Here is a 22,568-nt window from a genome sequence, read left to right as displayed (position 1 = left end):
TGTAATTTAAAAGGACAAACACACATAAGATTTGCCACGAGGCAAATCTACCTCGATAAGAAGATGATATTTACACCCTGCATGGAAGGAGAATTTACTAAATGGAAAAAGACAACTCATTGGATAGCCTGCACACTCTCACAGAGTGGCCAAAACATTAATACCCTGCCTGCAGGTAATGACCTGATTCTCTTAAAATGAGCTGCAAATACCTCATATCTGTTCTGACTCTGTAGTGTCATAAGGAAGGCTGAATGTACTAACTCTCTACCAAGCTGTCTGGTTTCCAAAACTTCTGTGAAATCTAAGAAAGTAAGTTTTCCTACATTGCAGCATCCAGAAATTTAGAATAGAGTTGACACTGAATTTTCTGAAAGTATACAGTTGACCCTTGAACAACAGGGGTTAGAACTGCACAAGTCCACTTACATGCAGGTATTTTTCAATACAATTTGCACTGAGTGTGCCTGACCCTCTTGCCTCACTTTCACCGTCTCCACCTCTTCAGCCTCCTCAACCTCCGAGCCAACCTCTCCTCTTCTTCCTCTACCAGTATACTCAATGTGAAGATGAGGATGACAACCTTTATGATGATCCACTTCCACTTAAGGAATAGTAAATATACTTGCTTTCTCATTATTTTCTTAATAACTTTTTCTCCAGCTTGATTTATTATTAGAATACAGAGTATAATACATGTAACACACAGAATATGTATGAATTGACTGTTTGTGTTATAGGTAAGGCTTCTGATCAACAGTAGGCTATCACCAGTTAAGTTTTAGAAGTCAAAAGTTATAGGTACATTTTAGACCACATGGGAGGTGGTACCCCTAACCACTGTGTTGTTCAAGAGTCAACAGTAATACTAGTGGTTCACTTGGACTGAGTTATAAGAAATGTCCTATGATTTCACAGATTATATACTTTCATATCAAGGACATAAATCAATGACAGGGGGCTCTCTCCCTATGTGAACTTTCCTGTTCCCAGAATGGAGCACTTCTGGGCTGTTTTCTCTGGACTCTTCCCAGATGCAGGGGATTGCTGTCTGAGCCTTGGCAACAGAGAAACTTTGCTCAGTTCCTGCTGGCACCACTGGGGCCACTGCCTCTATGTAATATCCTCCGCTAGGACAATCCTCTTTTAAAAGTATTTTCTAATTTGGTTTTTGATTCTAACAAATTATTCCTGACACAGATGGAACAGATATATTCCTTCATTTTCAGATTATATAACTGAGGTTCAGCAGGACTTGGGGACTGCTCCCAAAGTTCAATAGCTCTTATGTACTAAATCATGGACAAGTAACCCCTGATCCCTGACTCAAAGGCTCAATATTCTTTCACTAAAAAAAACAAACCATAGGAAACCTGCAGGCAGCATCATAGCCTATGACTCAAAGGCAAAATAATGAAATGTGTGAGGATCAGTGTCAGGGGCTGTCCTTTCCCATGGAGGCTCCTGAAATCCTTTTTGAGCATCATGTACACTGAGGACTGGCCGTGTCATCAATGACCTGCCCCCATTCTCCTTTAGGTTTTCTGGCTCCTAGCAATTCCATGGCCTTGGAAGCTGACTTACCTCGATTTGGGGTTGTCTGACTCTCATCCCCCAAGACATCCTCTTCTCCTCCATAGGTACGGATGGGTGAGCGCGCATAGGAATGCTTTTGAATCAGGCTCTCCACACTTTCCCTAGGTTAGAATGACATACAGGTTAACTACAATGTGAAGAACTCAGAGATAGAGAGAGGTCTTAGAGGTAACTCACTAATCAGCAAAGCCATTTTCGCAGCCAAAATGCAGCCACTGGCATGGAAAAATGAAATTCAAAACATGTACATTTATTCTGTAGTACAGTGACTCCTGAGATACATGACCTCAGGTGCATGACTGCAAGCAAACATGACTGACTAGGATAAGGACAATCCCCTGAAATCCTATAAAATGAAGGACAAAGGGGTGAACAAAGAACTGTGAAAGCTGACCATAGGAATATGGAATTCTATGATGTGAGAAATAATGAATGAATGAATTTACTACAAGGAGCTGCAATGACTCTTCTTTTTTTTTTTGAAACGGAGTCTCGATCTATTGCCAGGCACTAGGCTGGACTGCAGTGGTGCGATCTCAGCTCACTGCAACCTCCGCCTCCCGGGTTCAAGCAATTCTCCTGCCTCAGCCTCCCGAGTAGCTGGGACTACACGTGCAGGCCACCATGCCCAACTAATTTTTGTATTTTTTAGTAGAGACGGTGTTTCACCATGTTGGCCAGGATGGTCTCGATCTCAATCTCATGATACACCTGCCTCAGCCTCCCAAAGTGCTGGGATTACAGGCATGAGCCACCGTGCCTGGCCAATTCTTCTTACTGATTTCAACAGCTAACGAATACAAAACAGATACTCGGCTGATACAAATTCCACTGATCCAACAACCAAGGAAATGTTGGCAAAACTTCAAATTATCATTCGTCATCGAAAGACTAATATTCACCAAGATATCAAACAAATTCATAGATTATAGTACAATATGGATAGTTTGGATAATGAATACTAAGATCCTTGTTGCTGTAAGAGTGAAAATTACAAAAACCCATGAAGAAAACACAAACGGTCAACAAGGTGTTTCAGCCCCCAGGTAAATTGGTACATTGTTTTGTAGATGGTCTTCCTCCTGAAACATAATCTATAAACCAAAGAGTGAGGTTAACTTTAAAAATTAAAAAATTATTTTGGCATTGGACAATTTGACCTTCTGCTTAAAAAAAAAAAAAAAAGCCAGTGAAGTGCATACTAATAGAAGATTAGTCTGCATGGCGCACATTTCTGGAATAGCTGTGGCCCGAAGACCAATGCCAAACTGACCACCAAAGGACAAAAGAGGACTTATAAAATAAGTGTTGAATGAGGAAGGACAAAACACCACATTTCATATTGATGGAATATGGAAAGCAAATAAAATGTCATAATAACTTTTCAAAATGTTATCACTTGTCAACATTTCACATAAATATGCAAATGTTACCTGTGAAAAATTACTACCTAATTCATAGTAAGTTTGGTGTTGTACAAAGCTTGTACACCCACATAGATGAAGGTAGTTTATCATAATGTATAGTATGACTGTGAAGATTTAAGGATATGCCTAAAAGAAAAATTAATTCTGCAACTATTTGTTACATTTTTATTCTCAAATGGTTTTAAAGTAAGAATAAAGCACCACCTCATATGGTCAAAATAATTAAGATCCAGATCCACTGCAGTAACACATAGCTATCAAAAAGAATGAGGTCATTCCTGGAATAATTTTCAAGACACAGGAAGTGAAGGAGGTTAAAATACAGGATGATGTGTAAAGTACGCTACCATTTGTGAAATTAGAACAAGGGATATGTGTATTCATATATGTCTGCATGTGCATAGGATTTCCAGAATGTTCCGGTTTCCAGAACAAGAAACTGCCTAGAAGAGGTTGCCTCTGCAGGGTGAAGCCAGGGACCTGAAGGACTGGAGTGGTGATTCTCAAATTTGTCTATATGTTTGAATCACCTAGGGATTTTGAAAAAAAAAATAACAAAACCATATTGAGATATGAGTAAAATACAAAATGTGGCACATATTTAAAGTGTATGGGCTGGGCGCAGTGGCTCACACCTGTAATCCTAGCACTTTGGGAGGCCCAGGTAGGCGGATCACCCAAGGTCAGGAGTTTGAGACCAGCCTGGCCAATATGGCAAAACACCATCTCTATTAAAAATACAAAAATCAGCCAGGCATGGTGGCAGGTGCCTATAATCCCACCTACTCAGGAGGCTGAGGCAAGAGAACTGATAGAACCTGAAGGTGGAGGTTGCAGTGAGCCAAGATTGTGCCACTTCACTCCAGCCTGGACAAAAGAGAGAAACTCCCATCTCAAAAAATAATTATAAAGTGTACAGTTTGATCAGATTGGGCACATATATGCACAAGTGACACCATTGCCACAAGCAAAATAACAAAAATATCCAACACCTACAAAAGTTTCCTCCAGCTCCTATATTCTCTGGTCCCCATTGCAACAAACCTTTCCGAGGAAACCACTAATATAATTTTGTGTTCTTGCAGATTAGATGGAATCTTATCTAATGTATTCTTTTTTATCTGGTTTCTTTCACTCAGCATATTTTAAGATTTATCACATTGAGGCATACATTAATATTTCTTGTTCTGAGTAGCATTCTGTTGCATGGATATATTGTGGTTTATTTACTTATTGATGAATATTTGGCTTGTTTCTAGTTTTTGAATGCTGCAAATGAAGCTACTACACTATTCATGTATACTTTAAAAAAATGGACATACACTTTTATTTATCTTGGAAAGACACCTAAGGATGAAATGACTACATTGCATGGTTAGGTCTATGTGCAATTTTTAAGGAAACTGCCAAACTATTTGTCAAAGTGGTCAACCAATTTATCATTCCCACCATCAGTGTATGAGAATTCCAGGTCTTCTATATTCTTACTACACCTGATATTGTCAACCTTTAATTTTAGCTATTGTAATATGCATGTGCTTATATTCCATCATACTTTTAAATGTGTTCCCCTAATGACTCTAATGTTGAACATCCTTTTCTGTATGTATTTGATTCTGTATTTCTAGCTGTTAATATTCTGTTCATTTAAAAAATTATGTCATTTGTTTTCTGAGTTTTGAGATTTCTTTTAATATTCTGGGCACTAGTGTTTATAGAATATATGATTTACAAATATTTTCTTCCAGGCTGTGGCTTGTCTTTTCTCTTTCCTTTCTTTTTAAAAGCAGAGTTTTAAATTTTAATAAAGTGCAATTTATCCATTTGTAATTCTATGGATCATGTTTTTGGCGCCATATTTAAAAATCTTTGCCTAACCCAAGACCACAAAAGTTTTCTCCTAATTTTTTTCTGAAAGTGTTATAGTGTGAGGTTTTATATTTGTATCTATGATTCAGACTGAGTTAATTTTATATATGGATGATTTATGAATTGATGTTCATCTTGTGTCTATGGATATCCCATTATTTCCACATATTTGTTGAGAAGACTGTCCCTTCTCCATCATGTACATGTGAGTCTACTCCTGGACTCTCTATTCTATAAATGTGTTTGTGGAACTTGACACCAAAACTATACTGTCTTGATTACTGCAGCTGAATAAAAGTATTAGTACTTTTGACATTAGGTAGTATTAGTACTCTATCTTTTTTTTTCCCCCAAAGTTGTTTTGGTCATTCTAGTTCTTCGCATTTTCATTTAAATTTAATATTATTTTGTCAATCTCTACAAAAAGGACTACTGTGATTTTTATCAGGATTATTTTAGATCTACATTCAATTTGTGCATAACTGACATCTTAACAATATTGCATCCTTCAAATCATGAACCAGCATATCCTTCCATTTTATTAGGTCTTCTTTAATTTCCCTCAGGAATGTTTTTGTAGTTTTAAGTATACATGCCTTGCATATTCTTTGTCACAGCTATCCCTAAATACTTTGTATTATAGTAAATATTGATTTTTAGGTTCAATTTCTGATATTCATTTATACTAGACAGAAATATAATTTACTTTTTATATTAATCCTGTATTCCATGAATTTGCCAAATACTTATTTGTTCTAGTGGGTTTTAGAGATTTGGATTTTCTGTATAGATAATCATGATGTCTGTAAACAAAGATAGTTTTACTTCTTTCTTTCCAATCACAATGACTTTTATTTATTTTTCCTGACTTACTGCAATGGCTAAAACTACCTGTACAATGTTAAATTAGCAGTGGTAAGAGTGGACATTGATAACTTGTTCTTTATCTTACAGAAAGCATTCAATTTTTCACCATTAGTTATAATATTCATTCTAAGCTTTTTGTACATAAAATTTATCAGACAGAAGGGTCCCTTCTATTCCTAGTTTGCTGAGAGTTTTCAAGAATAGATGTTGAATTTTGTTAAATGCTTTTTCTGTATTTGTTGAGATAATCATATAGTTTTTAGTTTGTCAGTATGATCATTATATTGATTGAATTTAAAATGTTAAATTGACCTTGCATTCCTGAACTAAGCTCTAGTTATTTATGACATATTATCCTTTTTCTCAATTCAGTTTCCTAAAATTCTGTTTAGAACTTTTCCATGTATATTCATGAAGAATATTGGCCTTTCTCTAGTTTTAGTACAAGATAAGGCTAGTCTCATAGAATTAGTTAAAACTCGTCCCTCCTCTTCAATTTTCTAGAAGAGTTTGGGTAGAATTGTCATTATTTCTGTCTTAAATGTTTGGTATCATTCACCAATGAAACCATCTGGACCTAGAGTCTTCTTTGTAAAAGGTTTTTAACTACAAATTCAAAAACTATCAGAGTATCTATTTTCTCTTGAATGAGCTTTGATAGATTCTGTCTACAAGAAATTTGTCCATTTTGTTTAAATTGTTAACATTTTAGGCGTAAGTGTTCATAATATTCTTTATTATCCTTTCTTTCAATACCAGTAGAATCTGTAGGGATATTGCTCCTTTCATTCTTGATTATGGTAGTTTGCATTTTCTTCCCTTTTTTTCTTGATCAGTTTGGCCACCAAACAGTCAATTTTATTAATCTCTCCTTTTTGTTTTATTAATTTTCTCTACTGCTTCCCAGTTTTCTTTCTTTTCTTAAATTTATATATTATACTTTAAGTTCTGGGGTACCTGTGCAATGGTACAGGTTTGTTACATAGGTTACTGAGATTTATTTTGTGTACAGCATATGATCTCTATAAATGTTCTGTGTATATTTGCAAAGAAGGCCATATTCTGCTGTTAGATAATGTTTTCTAAACATCAACTGGGTCAAGTTACATGACACTGTCATTCAAATCTGCTGTGTCTTTACTCATTTTCTGTCTACTTCCTCTTATCAGTTATTAAGGGAGGGATATTAAAATTTCCAATCATGATTGCATATTTGTCTATTTTTTCTTATACTTCTGTCAGACATGAATATTATTAGGTACATAAAGATGTAGGACTGTATATGACCTTGAAGAATGGAACCCTTTATTAGTATGAAATTATCTACTTTATCCCTAGTAAGAGTCTTTGCTCTAATTTCTACTTTGATATTAATACAACTCCAGTTTTCAAAATTATTGTTAACATGCTACTTTTTTCATTGCTTTACTTTCAACTTATGTCTTTATGTAGAAAGCACATTTCTTGTAGGTAGCATATAATCAGGTCTTACTTTTTAATTCAAATTGACAATCTGTGCCTTTTAATTGAGGTATTTAGTGTATTTATATTTAATGTGATTATTGATACAGTTAAGTTCAAGTCTGGCTGTTTTCTATTTGTCCCATCTGTTCTTTGTTATCTCTTTCCTCTTTTTTTGCCTTCTTTGGGGTTTTCTTTTAATGATTTCATTTCACATTCTTCATTGGTTCATTAGCTATAACTTTCTTTTGTAGTTTTAGAAAAGGACTTCGAATTTATAGTATATATCTTTAAGTTGCCACAATCTACCTTCAAGTGATATTAAATATTTCAAGTTAGTATAAGACCCTCACAATAATATATTTTCATTTTTCCCTTCCACTATAGTGCCATTTTTGTCAAACATTTTATTTTTATATAAATTGCACTCTAATTGTTATATTTGTTTAAAAAGTTAACTATCTTATTTGTTTAAAAGGTTAACTATCTTTTTAAAACATTTAAATAATAAGAAAAAATTTAATCTACTTATCCATGTAGTTCTCATACCTGCGCTTTTCATGCCTTTGTTTACATCCAGATTGACATCTGGTATAATTTTCTTTCTGATTGAAAGACTTCTTTTAACATATCTATATAGCAGTTTGCTGGTGGTGAATTCTTTGCCTTTTTTATGTCTGAAAAAAATCTTTATTTTGCTTTTGCTTTTTTAAAAGATATTTTTTCTGGGTAAAGAATTCTAGATTAACAGACTTGATTTTTCTTTGAGTACAGATGGTCCCCAACTTGCAATGGTTCAATTTACCATTTTTCAGCTTTACAATGGTACAAAAGCAGTAGGCATTCAGCACAGTCCTCAGCTTAGGATGGTGTTATATCTGGACTTAGATACTTTTGACTTATATTTTCAATTTATGATGGGTTTATCCAGGCATAACCCCACTGTTAGTCAAACAGCACCTGTACGTTAAGGATGTTGCTTTGCTGTGTCCTCATTTACTTTGTTTCTGATGAGAAATCTGTTATCATCTTTATCTTTCTTCCTCTTATATATCTATCATTCTCTGGCTGATTTCATATTTTCTTTATATTACTAGTTTTATGCAATTTGACTATGACATAATTTGGCACTATTTCTTCATGCTTTTTGAGCTTGGGTTTGTTGAGCTTCTTTGAATTGTGTTTACAATTGTCATTAAATTTGGAAACTTTTTAGATATTATTTATTTGGGTATATTTTTTGTCCTACCTTCCAACCAACCACCTTTCAGGGTTTCCAATTATACAGATATTAGGCACTTGAAATTTTCCCACAACTGATGCTCTCAATTTTTAAAAATTTATCTTTGCTCTTTGAGTTTCATTTTGAATAATTTCTATTACTATATCTTCAAGTTCACTAATCTTTTCATCTGCAGTGTCTAATCTGCCACTAATCCCATCAAGCATATTTTTCATTTTACACATTGTAGTTTTCATCATTAGAATTATGATTTGGATATTTTGGTAAATCTTCTACATCTCTCCTTAATTTTTGGAATGTATGGAATACAATGATAATAAGTGTCTAAATGTCTTTGTTATTAATTGGAATATCTGTGTGAGTTCTGAGCTAGTTTCAACTAATATCTCTTCATTATGGGTCACATTTTTCTGCATCTTTGCAGTCCAGGTAACCTTTAGTTAGATGTCATGCATTGTGCATTTTGTCAGATGCTAAATATTTTTGTATTCTATCTATAAGGACATAAATACAAGACACGTCTTGAGCTTTCTTTTGGGATATAATTAAGTTACCTGGAAATAATCTGATCCTTTGGGAGTTTACTTTCAAGATATTTTAAGTAGCACTGGAACACTATTTAGTTGAGGGCTAATTTTTCTTCTCTACTGAAGCAAAACCCTTCTGAATATTCTACCAAATGCCCTCTAAATCACAAGGTTTTCCAGTCCAGCTGATTAGAACAGGCATTATCCCTGGGTGAACACAAAGTATTGTTTGTTTCCCCCTAATGTTTTCAGGTGCTCTTCCCTGCAGCCTCTGGTAGTTTTATAGCATGCATTCCTTTAGCAAATCTCAGCTGAGTATTCAAAAGGGATCCTCTATAAATCTTTGGAGTTCTTTAGGGATCCTCTGTAGATCTCTGAGTGCTTTTTTCCATGCAGCTTTCACCTCTCCTATTGTCTGTCCTATGATTTCTCACTGTTTTGGTCTCTGCAAACTCAACTCTGACCTCTCAACTCAGTGAGTCTAGTGGACTCTGCCTATATTCTCCCTCCCTGCAATGCTCTATACTTTCTCAGGAAATAAGCTGTATCATCAGTCACCTCGTTTGTTTCCCATCCCACATAGATTATTGTCTTTTGTTGCCTGATATCCAGTGTCATAAAAAACACTGTTTTGCATATTTTGTATGTTTCTTAGTTGTTTCAGGCAACAGGGTATAGTTGGCCCCTGTGGCTTTACCTTTACTCAAAACAATGTCTCTCCAGGGAATCTTCTACAAATTCCAAAGCCAAAGCCAACACCACACTGCTGTACCAATTAAATCACAATCTTTGGGAGTGGGACACAGCCTTCAGTAATTGTTAACACTCCTCCAGGTGATTCCAATGAGCAGGCAAGTTTAGAAATGTGGATGTGTGGGTAAATGTGTGGATGGATACTTTTCACCGTATAATCTTGTATAACTTGAATTTTTGATGTATTGTTTATTTAAAATTAATTTCACATTACAAAATGAGACTATGATAACCTACCAATGAACAAAAACAAAAGAACCTCTGGTCTAACATTGGTACTTTGGGAACCCATTGTAATGAGTTGGTTAAAAATTATAATGATGCTGATTTTTTATATCAATGTAATTTATGTAAGGTAAGCAGTGCAATATACTGGAAATATCATGGGCTTTAATGTCATTCATCAAATGCATGAATGAATAGATGAGTAGGTGGACCATCCACAAACATTATCACATTCTGGCTTTGTTACTTTCTTAACCTCTCTTCCTCCGTAAATTAGGGAGCATAACTTCTGCCTCACAGGGCCACTCATTCATCAAAAAAAATTTCTTTTACAATGGTACAAAAGCAGTAGGCATTCAGTACAGTCCTCAGCTTAGGATGGTGTTATATCTGGACTTAGACACTTTTGACCTATATTTTCAATTTATGATGGATTGTAGAGATAGCCAAAAAAAATTGTAGATAGCCAAAAAAAAAAAAAATCCCTGTCTAATAAGTGAGGTGAGTAAAGGGAAGACTGGGAGTCAGCATGAAAAGTAGGGAAGAGAATAAGAAAAACATGTAGTATATTAGATGTTGATAATAGTGCTATGGAAAATAAAACAGAATGGCAATAAGAAGTATTACTATAAGGATTAAATGAAAAAATGCATTTGAATTACCTAAAATAGTATCTGGCACATAGAAGATAGTAAATATAAGTGCCTTTAAAAGTACATCTAAAACAGGTAAAAATATTTTATCGTCTTATATTTTTTTCCAATTTATCCTACCTGTCTGTATAATCCTAATTCAGAATAATGTGGTCCAAACAAGAGGATTTTTCTCAGTGATTAAATGTTAAAGTCAGTGGAGAAATTGACTAGAATATTATTTGCAGTTCTATTATAAAATAATATCTGACATCAAAGAGAAATGTTAAGCTTTAGTGAGTCCATTATCACTTGTTTAAAAGTGTAACCTATTTTTAAAAATCCCTTGAACAGATGTATCAAATCCCTTGAGTTAGGCTTGTTGAAACTACAACATTTTATCATTCACTGAGAGGTACTGGTGCAAAGCAAGAGCTAATGGGAAGGAAAATCTGGCATAACACGGATCCTAATTAATTTACCAGCTGCCATACATTTTAATCTTTATATACAAACATGTTGAACCCCAGCGGCCTAAACAGCTGATGTTATGTACTCAAAGACTTAATTCACTACAATATTAGAGAGTGACTGTCCTTTGAGGTCATTAAGAAGAAAGTCAAGTGAGATGAGCAATCCCTAATAAAACAACTATAACATACATTCAAGCTGATATCCTTTAAGTCTGAATCATAAGTCATATTAACAATATTTTAAGTGAACATAGGAAAGAATTAGATGGTTATTTTCAATGTAAAGGAACTTGTTTCAATATCTTGGAAAATATTTTTTTTGTACAGTTGTAAAGGATTTGCTCTCCCTAGGCCAAATTCTGGGTGGTGTTTTTCTAAGGTGTATTCCTATTCCGGTAAGTTGCACGTAACTGCTAAATTCATGCACCTACTTTTTTTTTTTTTTTTAAAAAAGAGTGTAATAGTTACATTTCTAAAAAGCACACTTAATGAGATCATTTAAATATATTTCACATACACACACAAGAAAAAGAAATAGAAATTCCACTTGAGCCAGCAATCCCATTACTGGGTATATATCCAAAGGATTACAAATCGTTCTACTATAAGGACACGTGCACACGAATGTTCATTGCAGCACTGTTTACAATAGCAAAGACCTGGAACCAACCCAAATACCCATCGACGATAGACTGGATAGGGAAAATGTGGCACATATACACCATGGAATATTATGCAGCCATCAAAAACGATGAGTTTGGGTCCTTTGTAGGGACATGGATGAACCTGGAAACCATCATTCTCAGCAAACTGACAGAAGAGCAGAAGATCAAACACCGCATGTTCTCACTCATAGGCGGGTGTCGAAGCATGAGAACACATGGACACAGGGAGGGGAGCACTACACACTGGGGTCAGTTGGGGGGAAATAGGGGAGGGACGGTGGGGGGTGGGAAGCTGGTGAGAGATAGCAAGGGGAGAAATGCCAGATGTAGGTGATGGGGAGGATGGCAGCAAATCACACTGCCACGTGTGTGCCTATGCAACAATTTTGCATGTTCTTCACAGGTACCCCAAAACCTAAAATGCAATAAAATAAATAAATGGGGGAAAAAAAAAACACAAGAACTAGTCGGGCGTGATGGTGCATGCTGATAATCTCAGCAGAAGAATCTCTTGCACCCAGGAGGCAGAGGAGGCAGTGAGCTGAGATTGCTCTACTATACTCCAGGGTGGCAGAGTGAGATTCTGTCTTAAAAAAAAAAAAAAAAGGGAAGAAAAGAAAAGGGAAATATAATATAATGTGAGTCATATGCAAGGCATGTATGCAATTAAAATTTTTCCACATCCACATTAAAACAGTAATAACAAACAGATGGATTAATTTTAATATATTTTACTTCAGTATGTTCAAATATTATCATTTCAACATCTAATAAAAATTAGGAAGTTAAAAAAAAAAAGTGGGAACTATATAAGAATTTGTGAATACAAAGAAGAAAACAACAGATGCTGGGGTCTATTTGAGGGTGAAGGGTGGGAGGAGGGAGAGGAGCAGAAAAGATACCTATTAGGTACTGAACTTAGTAACTGGGTAATGAAAACCTCTCCTGCACATCACAGGAGTTTGCCTATATAACAAACCTGCTCATGTACCCCTGAACCTAAAATAAAAGTTTTAAAAAAGAAAAAAAAAAAAAAAAAAAAAAGAATTTCCCAAATAACACAATGAAACATTGTGAAACATTTTGCTTTTCTGTGAGAATATTATATTCATTTTGCCCTTGCTAGATCACTGGTATCATTACTTATGCTAGTCTCTAGAAGGGGAAAAGTGGGATTTTATTGAAGTGATTTATTTGTGTCAGGCCTGGAAGTGAACTGAAAGCAATGGCAGTTCTTATATAAAGGATGGCATAATTGAATTATTGCCTTTTAAGTGATTGAAAACAGTGGTGCATATCAGGGCCATCTCTTCGAAGATGTTACAAAGAGTAGTCAGGCCATGTTGTTTACTTTATGTCTAATCCCTGCATCCAGCAGAACGAAAAGTGCAAAGAATTTGTTTAGCCTGGAAGCCCACTGTGAGAATTTCTAGAATGCTGTACCCTGAAAAATGAGGATGACTCACCAAACAGGTCAAGAGATTTAGGTTTTGTCACATCCCAATGCAAGAGACTGTAGTTTTAGTAGACTTACTTTTGGATTTAATAGGTAGAGAAAATGGGTACTGTTATTGAAGGTCAGTCTTTCTAACATCTAATGCTAAAATATTTTTTCTAGGCAGGAAAAAAAAAAGCGCATCATTACTTTACTTGATCTTTAAAACATCACTTCTGACTACTTTGTAACCATCAATTTCAGAAACAGTACACGTCAGAGACACAATCATGGCCAGAAAACGGGCAAAAAAGAGGACAACTACAATGATGATAGTGCTCTGCCAAAACCTTCAGAACCATTTGAAGTCATTTGGACTATTTATTCAAGCTCTAGACAAGCAAAACCAGCACTCTACCAGTACTGAAACTGGTTGCCCTTCTTCTATCTTTGAAACTAAAGTGCAAATTTCTCTATGCTCAAAAAGCAAAACTTTCCCTTCCCCTCACATTCTCTTTTGCAACACCATTGTTCCTAATACAGTCCTTTTCTACTGCAATTACTAGATTGACGGCAATTATATGTTTTCAGGTCTGTCTCCACTACTATGCTGCTGGCCCTTGAATGAAAATATTAATAATGTTTTCTTTATAGAGGCAAGGGTTCTCAGACTTTAGTGTGCACCAGAAGCACCTGGGGGGCTCATCAAAGCACATATTGTCAAGCACCATCCTAGAGTTTCTGACTCAGTAGGTCTGAGATGTGGCCTGAGAAGGTGCTGTCAATATATTCCAGGTTCTGCTGATGCTGCTGGCCTGGAGGCCACACATCAGAACCACTGCCCTAGTGAAGTGGTTAGGGGCATGTTTGCTGGAGCAGGTCTGCATATCTTGAATCCTAGCTCAGCCACCGCTGTGTGCTCACAGGCAAATTACTTCACCTTTTCATATCTCCCTTTTCTCATCTATAAAATAAGGTATCAATATGATCAAGCTCTTAGGGTTATTAACATTAAGTGAATTAATATGCAGAGAGTTTCATTGGTACCTGACACATAAGTGCTCAATAAATGTTTATAGATAACAATTTAATTAAATAATCTTCATTGTTATTATTGAGCATCAAGATCATGTGTTCCAGAAGCTGCTTATATGATCACAATCATTTTAGATGACTTGAGACTACCAATCTCTAGAACTTGCTACACTTTGTTTAAATCTCTACCTTATACATGTCAGAGGTGAAATTAATATTAAATGTTATTTCAATTTATAGTCTCATTTTCTCTCCTAAATACAGACCTGGCAAAACTGTGTTCAAGGAGGAAATGTCAAATCCATTAAAATCAAATATAATTTATAGGAAACAAAATATGTAAAGTTATTCTTGCTTATTAATTTGTTCATTTTTATATCACATCTTACTGAGTCTTTATAAATAATTTCTTGTGACAACATTTTTCTAAAGATTGATGCAGATATATTATAAATTGCTGGAAGACAACATATCAATATATGAAGCTTACACAAAATATTTAATAAATGAAAACTTTAGATAATACAATTTGAGAGGTATTATAAATCATTAATTTTGAGAACTGAAATATATAACCCATTTTGGAAAAACAAAATGACTCTAACTTAATCTTTTAAAAAGCTTTTAGGCTTTAGTTTATTTTTAATTATTTGACTTAATCCTATTGATTTTTCTTTTCAGTAGTAATATACATTTCTGGTTTTGTATTATCATTAGAAACTTAAATAAGTAAACCGTACCACTGAAAAAAAACAAAAACTATTATGCTTAGTTTTCTAAGTTGTATAGCTGTGACAACTAAGTAAAAGGTCTCTGACAAAGTACTGATTACTCAGCCTAGAAATAAACTTCAGTACACTGTGAGGCGGACAACAAATATTCTTCATAGACAAATAGAAAGACACAAACAAGAAAAAAAAGGAGGATAATTTACAACTATAAGTCAACTGTGAATAACTACACTATCAGGCTGACTGGTCTGGCACTTCCAGTTCATACGGTTTTGTAAAATAAATGCTCCCTCTAAAAAGCTGTGGATAAAGGAGAGGCGTTTTAAGTGTAGAACCACATCTTGCTAACTGAAAGAATTTTTTAGTGACTCCTTCTATAATTTGGAAAAAAATTAGTTCTGTTAAACACCATTCCTTCTTTCTTGCTGTTGTTATCAACAGATTTTGATCTCATTAAATTAACATACTTTATTTAAAAGCAGTCTTTAATCTGGCTACCAAACAAACCTGCTTCCATTTTATGCATGTAGACTTTTATACTGTCTATTTTTGCTAACGATTTAAAGAAAATTGTTCCTTTTCCAAGAAGCTGTACATTCAGGTTCTTTATATCTTGGCTTTTGTATCTTCTATAAAGTAAGGAACTTTATAAAATAAGGAGGTGGTGGAATAAATTAGATGATCTTGAAGGTTTATTATGGTTTTAATGATTTATAAATCCATAAACAAAAGTAAAAAATTTAAAGCAACTGTTTTGAAAAATCCCAGCACTAGTTGCAAAAAGCCCTGAGTTCTAACCCCATGTCTTCTACTATTTGTGTGGCCCTGGGCAAGTCACTTGAGCTCCTGGGGCCGTAACTGCTACATTGTTATAAAGACAGGGATAAACTAGGTAACTCCTAAATTTCATTCTAACTTCAAAATAAATAATGCCTAGAAAGCTAATTAATTGTATCCTGGAAGTTTAAAATCAAAATGCCAGGGTACACTTTAGTGTGTAATTTTAAAATATGTTCTTACTATTTAATTTATATTTGAGAGAGAATAAAACACATACTAATAATTAAAAATAAAATTTTCCATTTTTATAGGATTGTATTATAATTTGTTGCTCTATATTCCAGAAATAAAATTCAGTTTTACACTCCTTGATTTCTGTCTCTGTTCTGACATCTGCTATAGTCTGAACATTTATGTCCCCTAAAGATTCACATGTTGAAGCCTAATCACCGATGTGACAATATTGAGAGGTCCGGCCTTTGGGAGGTGACTAGGAGGAGAGGGTGGAGCCCTCATGATTGAGACTCTGCCCTTATGAATGAGGCCTGAGGAAGTTTACTTGCCCCTTGCACCAAGAAGGTATCATTTACAAAGCAGAGAGCGAGTCCTCAGTAGACACTAAACCTGTCAATGAGTTGCTCTTGGACTCTCCAGCCTCCAGAACTGTAAGAAATAGACATTGTGTCTACTTATGTCTATAAGTATAAGCTACCCTGCTTATGGTCTTTTGTTATAACAGCCCAGATGGACTAAGATACATCTAAGCACCACTGTATTCATCGATCCTATCCCTCCAAGCAGAGGTGACGCAGCTGTCCTCTGTCCTCCCCTATCTCAGGAGCCTAGTGTGCTCTGTGACTCCCCTTACGGAATGTGGTTCCCAAGGGGAACTCTGTGGATCTGTGGGAGCACGGGGGAGCAAACGTTTTTTGTAAAGGGTCACATAGTAAATATATTAAGTTTTACAGGTCATATGATCTCTGTCACATATACTCAACAATGTCATTGTAACACAAAAGCAGCCACATATAATACTTACACCAACCCCCAAAAATGACTGTGTTCCAATAAAAAAACTTTATTGGTAGACAATCAAATTTACTTTCATATTATTTTCACATATCAGGAAATATTACTTTAAAATTTTTCCAACCACTTAAAGAGGTAAAACCATTCTTAGCTTTGGGGTGTACCCAGCAGGTGCCAGGCTGCAGTTTGCCAAACCCTGCTCTAGGCTGTTTACCTGATTAGATGTGTGCCCCGCTGATCCTGCTCTGCTCCTAAAGAAACATGCTTTGAAAACTCTACGACCCAGCCTAGAGCTGTGTTAGAATCAAACACCATTTTCTCTCTAGCACCATAAATTATTATGAAACACCCAGAAATTATTCACAAGCCGTGAACTTCTTTAGCAACTCTGACAAAATATTTACTTCTTCATTACCTTAATATAGATAAAACTTCCACAAATTCCCAGAATATTAGATTTGCAACTTGCTTTCCTAAAATCTCCTTCCTTACCTAAACTACTAGAGTACACTTCAGCTCTGAGCAAAAGGGGCCAAATCCCACTGGGCTTATGTTCAAACTGTGTTTGAAAGTTTTATTCTTGGGAGGCCGAGGTGGGTGGATCAGCTAAGGTCAGGAGTTTAAGACCAGCCTGGCCATCATGGTGAAACCCCATCTTTAAAAAAAGAAAGAAAGAAAGTTTTATTCAACACAAGTGGTTTTAAAATCACTTTTATAGAGACTCTTAGTGTGAATTTTGGACCAATAGGGTGATATAAGCCTTTATATTTAATTCCCTGCCCTACTAATATGAACAAGAAAACAAGAGAAACTCAGGAAATGAGGGAGGGTGCCAACTATCTATTTAGATATTTCAGCCACAGACAGGTAAGGAGTAAGGGCAGCACCAGCCAGCATGCCATCCATCAGCGCACAAGGAAGAAAGATACCCAGGGTGGAAATAAACAAGGCTTCTGTTGGAGCTTCATTAAAACCCCAACTTGGAGCAAATGGGGCTAAAGATGAAAACAGATCTTTGAGCAGATTTTTGGGGAATAGACTGCCACACAGCTGGAGTCTAGGAGGAAGGAATACCACGCCAACCCTCCCAGCCAGCACACAGTGTAATTGGCATACTGAACAGGGTGAGCCAACACCACGGCCAGCTCCGGAGGAGGGCTTGAGGCTGCTGTGCTGGGTGTGGGAACCAGCACGGCCTCAGCTGGTTTCTGGCTGCCAAGGCAGAGAGAGTAGTCACATTAATGCCAAGTCAACACTCCTTTTTCAGAAACTGCTTCCTTATCTATCTGTGACAACTCTCTAACTTAAACAGAATTTCCACATTGGCAAAATGATAATAAATATATTACCCCCTTTTCAGTCCATACCTGGAAGATCTAACAAAGCCTCAGGTTTTTACTCAGAATCAATTTCAGCTCCTAATATTAAACAGACGTTCTATTCTACAGATGAGCTAGAGAAAAATGATTTGACATTTCAGAATGTTCAACAGTTCAAAAGAAGAAAAGTCATTTAACAGAGCAGAATAAATGACTTCTTTTGAAGCGGATGTATTGCAAGAAACAGGACACATTTTAAAATCTTTAATTTGTGCTTTTAAAATTTTAGTAAGATTTAAGAAGACCATGTATTAATAAAATAGGGACTAGTAGCCATGAAAAGGAAACAATCTGAGCATGTAAAATTATACTTAGAAATAACACAACAGTAATCCTCACATTTGAAAGGAACTAGTAAAACAGTAGACAGAATATTAGATGCTGCAGGAAACAGAATCAGCAAATTAGAAGATATAAGAAGTTCTCCCAAAATTCAGAGTAAAAATCAAAAGAGAAAATATAAATGGGGACTAGATTAAGGAGATGCAACAAATGTTTGCATTAACATTAAGAAGATAGTTTTTAAATGATAAGAAAGGCCAATGAATAACATTCTAATTTTAAGTCTCAGATTATTTAAACATAATTTTTGGTTAAGTGAGAAGTACAAAAATAAATCTCTATATCCTATTATCTAGGACAACAAAATATACACTTTCAGTCTTGGCCAAAAATAGAGAAATATCAAAAGAAAGAGAATAAAATTTTCCAGAGTTCAATTAAGACTTGAATTTTCAATCTAAAAGGCTCAATTATATTTAAATACTAATTTTAAAAAACTACAATTGAACAGATATTGGTACAATTTCTGAATTTCAAAGATTAAGGAAACCTTTCTAGAAACATTTTATCCAGACAGAGAAGAAACAAGGAAGTTTCAAACAAAGAAAAGACAATGGGTTTGGCATTAGCTTTTATTCCATAATACTTCAAAGCTAGATGACAAGACTTAAAAGGAAGGTTGAAAGAATTCTAAGCAAAAGGACTGTGACTTTAGTCAGGTTCATACATAATGGCAATAGAGCCTCTTAGTTATGCAAGAGCTCATAAAGAATATGACCCACTTGTCCTTCCTCAACCAATTACTCAATGTTTACCAACAACTGACAATAAAGTCAGAACATAATTCCAATAATTGAAGAGAGTACAGAAGAAATGAGCGGTAAACAATGAATATGCCTGCAATTAAATTAAAAATAATTGTGGCTAATCTATCACAATCCTGATGTTTATTAAGAAAATAATTTAAGACAGATGATAAGAGAGATCAAGGGCTGAAAATCTGAATTTAAGTCCCGGATTATTTAAACAAAAATTACTGGTTGAGGGAGGAGTAGTACAAAACAAATCTCTATCTGTTATTTTATAGGATAACATGATATATACTTTCATTCTTGACAAAAAGAAACAGAGAAATATCAATTTTACAGTGGTGTTAGAATTTAAAAGCAATAATTACTAAAAAGAAATATAATGAACAATAGAGAGAATATTTTGGTTTCAGATGAACGGGGTTTGAGTTTCAGCTATCACAAATCACGTGAATTTGGATAAAATATTATTATCTCTAGGCTTTCATGATTTAATCTACAAAATAAAAATAACTTCTTTGTTACATGATTATTTTGAAATAAAACATATACATAGCCCACTGTCTGACACATGACACGTGGGGTGTTGGCCATTATTGTTAATAATAAAGGGGAAAAGTTGATAAATATAACAAAAGACAGAAAAGGAAATTAAAAACTAAAGCAAATAACTATATTAAACAGAAAGCAGAAACGGTTCAAAGAAACACCACCAAACATATCAGTTATCATAATGCTTGAAGATGGGTTAAATTTTTCTATTGAAAAATAAAGACCCTTAGATAAGACTTTAAAAATACAGCTACTCTGTATGCTGTTTTTGTAAAGACACATGATTCATTCACTCAACAAATATTTGGGTGCTCACTGTGTGCCAGACACTATCTGGGATCTGGGAACAAAATACAAAGGCTTTGACCATTCAGACATGGAGCGCAGCACAACCTAGAAGGAAGGTTAAAGACCCTCAGGCTGGGACAGGCCTCATCATGTTCAAGAAATGTTAAGCAGATCTATGCAATGAAGCCAGCAAACAGGGGAGAGGAGGGAAAGAGAGTTCAGGGAGGTAACTGGGACAGGTGGGATAGATTCTACAGAATGTCTGAGGCCCTGTCTGGACTTTGGATTGTAATCTAAATTAGAAAGTGAGGAATTGGAGGGCTCTAAGTATGAGTGACATGATCAAACTTCCTTTCTTTGGAAAGATTATTCTGATTGCTGTATTGAAGGAAAATAAGGCCAATATTGAATGCAGGCCAATAAGAGTGGAGACAGAGAGACCAGTTAGAAAATTAATGTAATAATCTAGGAAAGATAGGACAGTGGCCTAGATCAGAGTGGCAGCAGTGAAGACAGTAAGTGGTTGGGCTCCTCTGGACTAGAAGGATTAGTTGACAAGATGTGTTAATTGTTTGGATGTGTAAAATATGAGAAAAAGAGGAGTCAAAGATGACTCCAAGTCTTTTGGCCAGAACACTAAGAAGGATACGGTTATGAGCAGCTATGGTGGGAATAGTAAGGAAAGGGCAGGTATGGAGGAGTGTGGTTAGGCAATCAGTTGTAGGTGTGTGAAATCTCAGGTGCTCTTAGGGGGACAGGGAAAAGTAAAAGTAAAAGCCAGTCAGGTATTTGAATCTGGATAGGCTGGACTCAGCATATAATGGTGCTTAAAGGCATAAAACCGAGCACCCAGAGACCAAATGTAGGTGGAGAAGAGAAGTGGAAGGACTGAGGTCTGGAACACATCATGTTTACAGACAGATGAGATGAGGAGGAGCCAACGAGGGGCATACAGAAAGAATGGTAAATGAAATGGAATGAAAAACAGAAGACTGAGTGGTCTGGGAAGCCCAGGAAGGAGAGAGAGGAGAATGAACAACTATGCCAAATGCTACTGACAGGCCAGGGACTGAGAACCAACCACTGGGTTTAGCAATGAGGAGGTCACTGTTGACTCTGACAAAGGTGGAGTAGGGGGTAGTGGGGATGAATGTCTCAGAGACAGAGTAGAAGAGAGAAAGGGAGAAAAGAAACAGGAGAAGAGAACACACAAAACTTTTTCTAAGGAACTGTAAGAAGGAACAGAGAACTGGAAAAGTGAGAAATTCAAAAGACAAATGGGGTCAAGAGAGGGTTGTTTTCTTCTTAATGAAAATGACAGGATATTGAGAGAGAGAATATTGCTGTAGTCCAATAGATTTTTAAAAATTAAAGGGTAAACAAAAGAAAGCAAAAATTTAAAAAGGGTAACCATATAAGATTAAAGTAGAACTTGAAGTAAACACAATTAAATGGGAAAGGCATTAACATATATTTGACTAATAAACAATGGAACAGACTAAGAAAGTTGTTAAAATAGTATTCCCCAAAACAATATTGCACCCACGTGAATTTATGTACAAGATTTATAAAATCTTCAGGTAAATGATCATTTCTTTGCTATTCAAATTGATTTAGACAATAAAAGGAAGGAAAAGATTTCAATTAATTTGAGCAAATTAGCAGAGCCCAATACCAAAAACTGACAAGAGAAAGTACAAAATCAAATAAGATTGATACAAAAGGTCCTAAAGGAACTATAAGTAGTTTAAATCTAGTAATTTAAGAAAAACAGATAAAATCCAGGCAGGAATACAAGGATGGTTCGACATAGACAATATGACTATATCATAATGCCATTTAAAAGTAAAAAAGAAATTGAAATAATCTCAATAGATGGATGTTAAAGAGCATTTACTATAAATTCAATTAATATTAAGATAAAATTATTAAGTATGAAGGTATAATGAAGAATATTTGTCTGAAACCAACAGCCTTCAAAAACCATACATAATAAATCAAGAACAAGAGAAAAATGCCAACTATTATTATATTTCAATGGTGTCCCAGAAATTTTAATCAGTGTAATAAAACAAAAAAAAGATATTGTAAAAAGTATAACTGTTAGAAATAAAATCTTCAGTTTTGCAAATGATATAGCAATTTACTAGAAAACACAAGAGACTAAAATGACAATTTATTAACAGATTTTTTAAGTTCAGTAAAATGGCAGAATGCCAAAGACATATAAGAATCAAGAGCTTTTTGCAGAATAAATTAGGCAGATTTCTAATTTAAAATTCTATTTATAAAAGTAAGCACCTCCACAAAATCTCTCTAGTGTTTTCCAATAAAAATGTAACGTGAGTCACATATGTAACTTTAGATAAGCCCAGTTGCCACATAAAAAACATTAAAAATATTTTTGTATAACACAATAACCCAAAATATTACTTCAATATATCTAATTGATGTTTTTAAATGATTTTTTTCATACTGAGTATTCAAATTCTAGTAATTTTTAGTGGTTA

General features: G+C 35.0%; 1 protein-coding gene and 1 long non-coding RNA gene across 3 annotated transcripts in view; one reads left to right on the top strand and one right to left on the bottom strand.

Annotated features, from left to right (window-relative positions):
* LOC116557358 overlaps positions 1–22,568 on the top strand; it is a 231,370-nt gene that overhangs the window by 163,145 nt on the left and 45,657 nt on the right. The gene's annotated exons all lie outside the window — the stretch shown is intronic.
* The window catches only part of TBX20 (T-box transcription factor 20), a 56,377-nt gene that overhangs the window by 5,054 nt on the left and 28,755 nt on the right, over positions 1–22,568 (bottom strand). The window contains exon 7 of the mRNA XM_032286818.1: positions 1,585–1,697. Within this exon, the coding sequence (XP_032142709.1) occupies positions 1,585–1,697 (113 nt within the window). The remainder of the gene's footprint in view (positions 1–1,584; positions 1,698–22,568) is intronic.

Source organism: Sapajus apella, unplaced genomic scaffold (assembly GCF_009761245.1).
Source record: "Sapajus apella isolate SASKATOON/1434 unplaced genomic scaffold, GSC_monkey_1.0 scaffold19, whole genome shotgun sequence".
In the NCBI taxonomy this organism is placed as follows: domain Eukaryota; kingdom Metazoa; phylum Chordata; class Mammalia; order Primates; family Cebidae; genus Sapajus; species Sapajus apella.
This window is presented reverse-complemented; position numbering and strand designations above follow the sequence as displayed.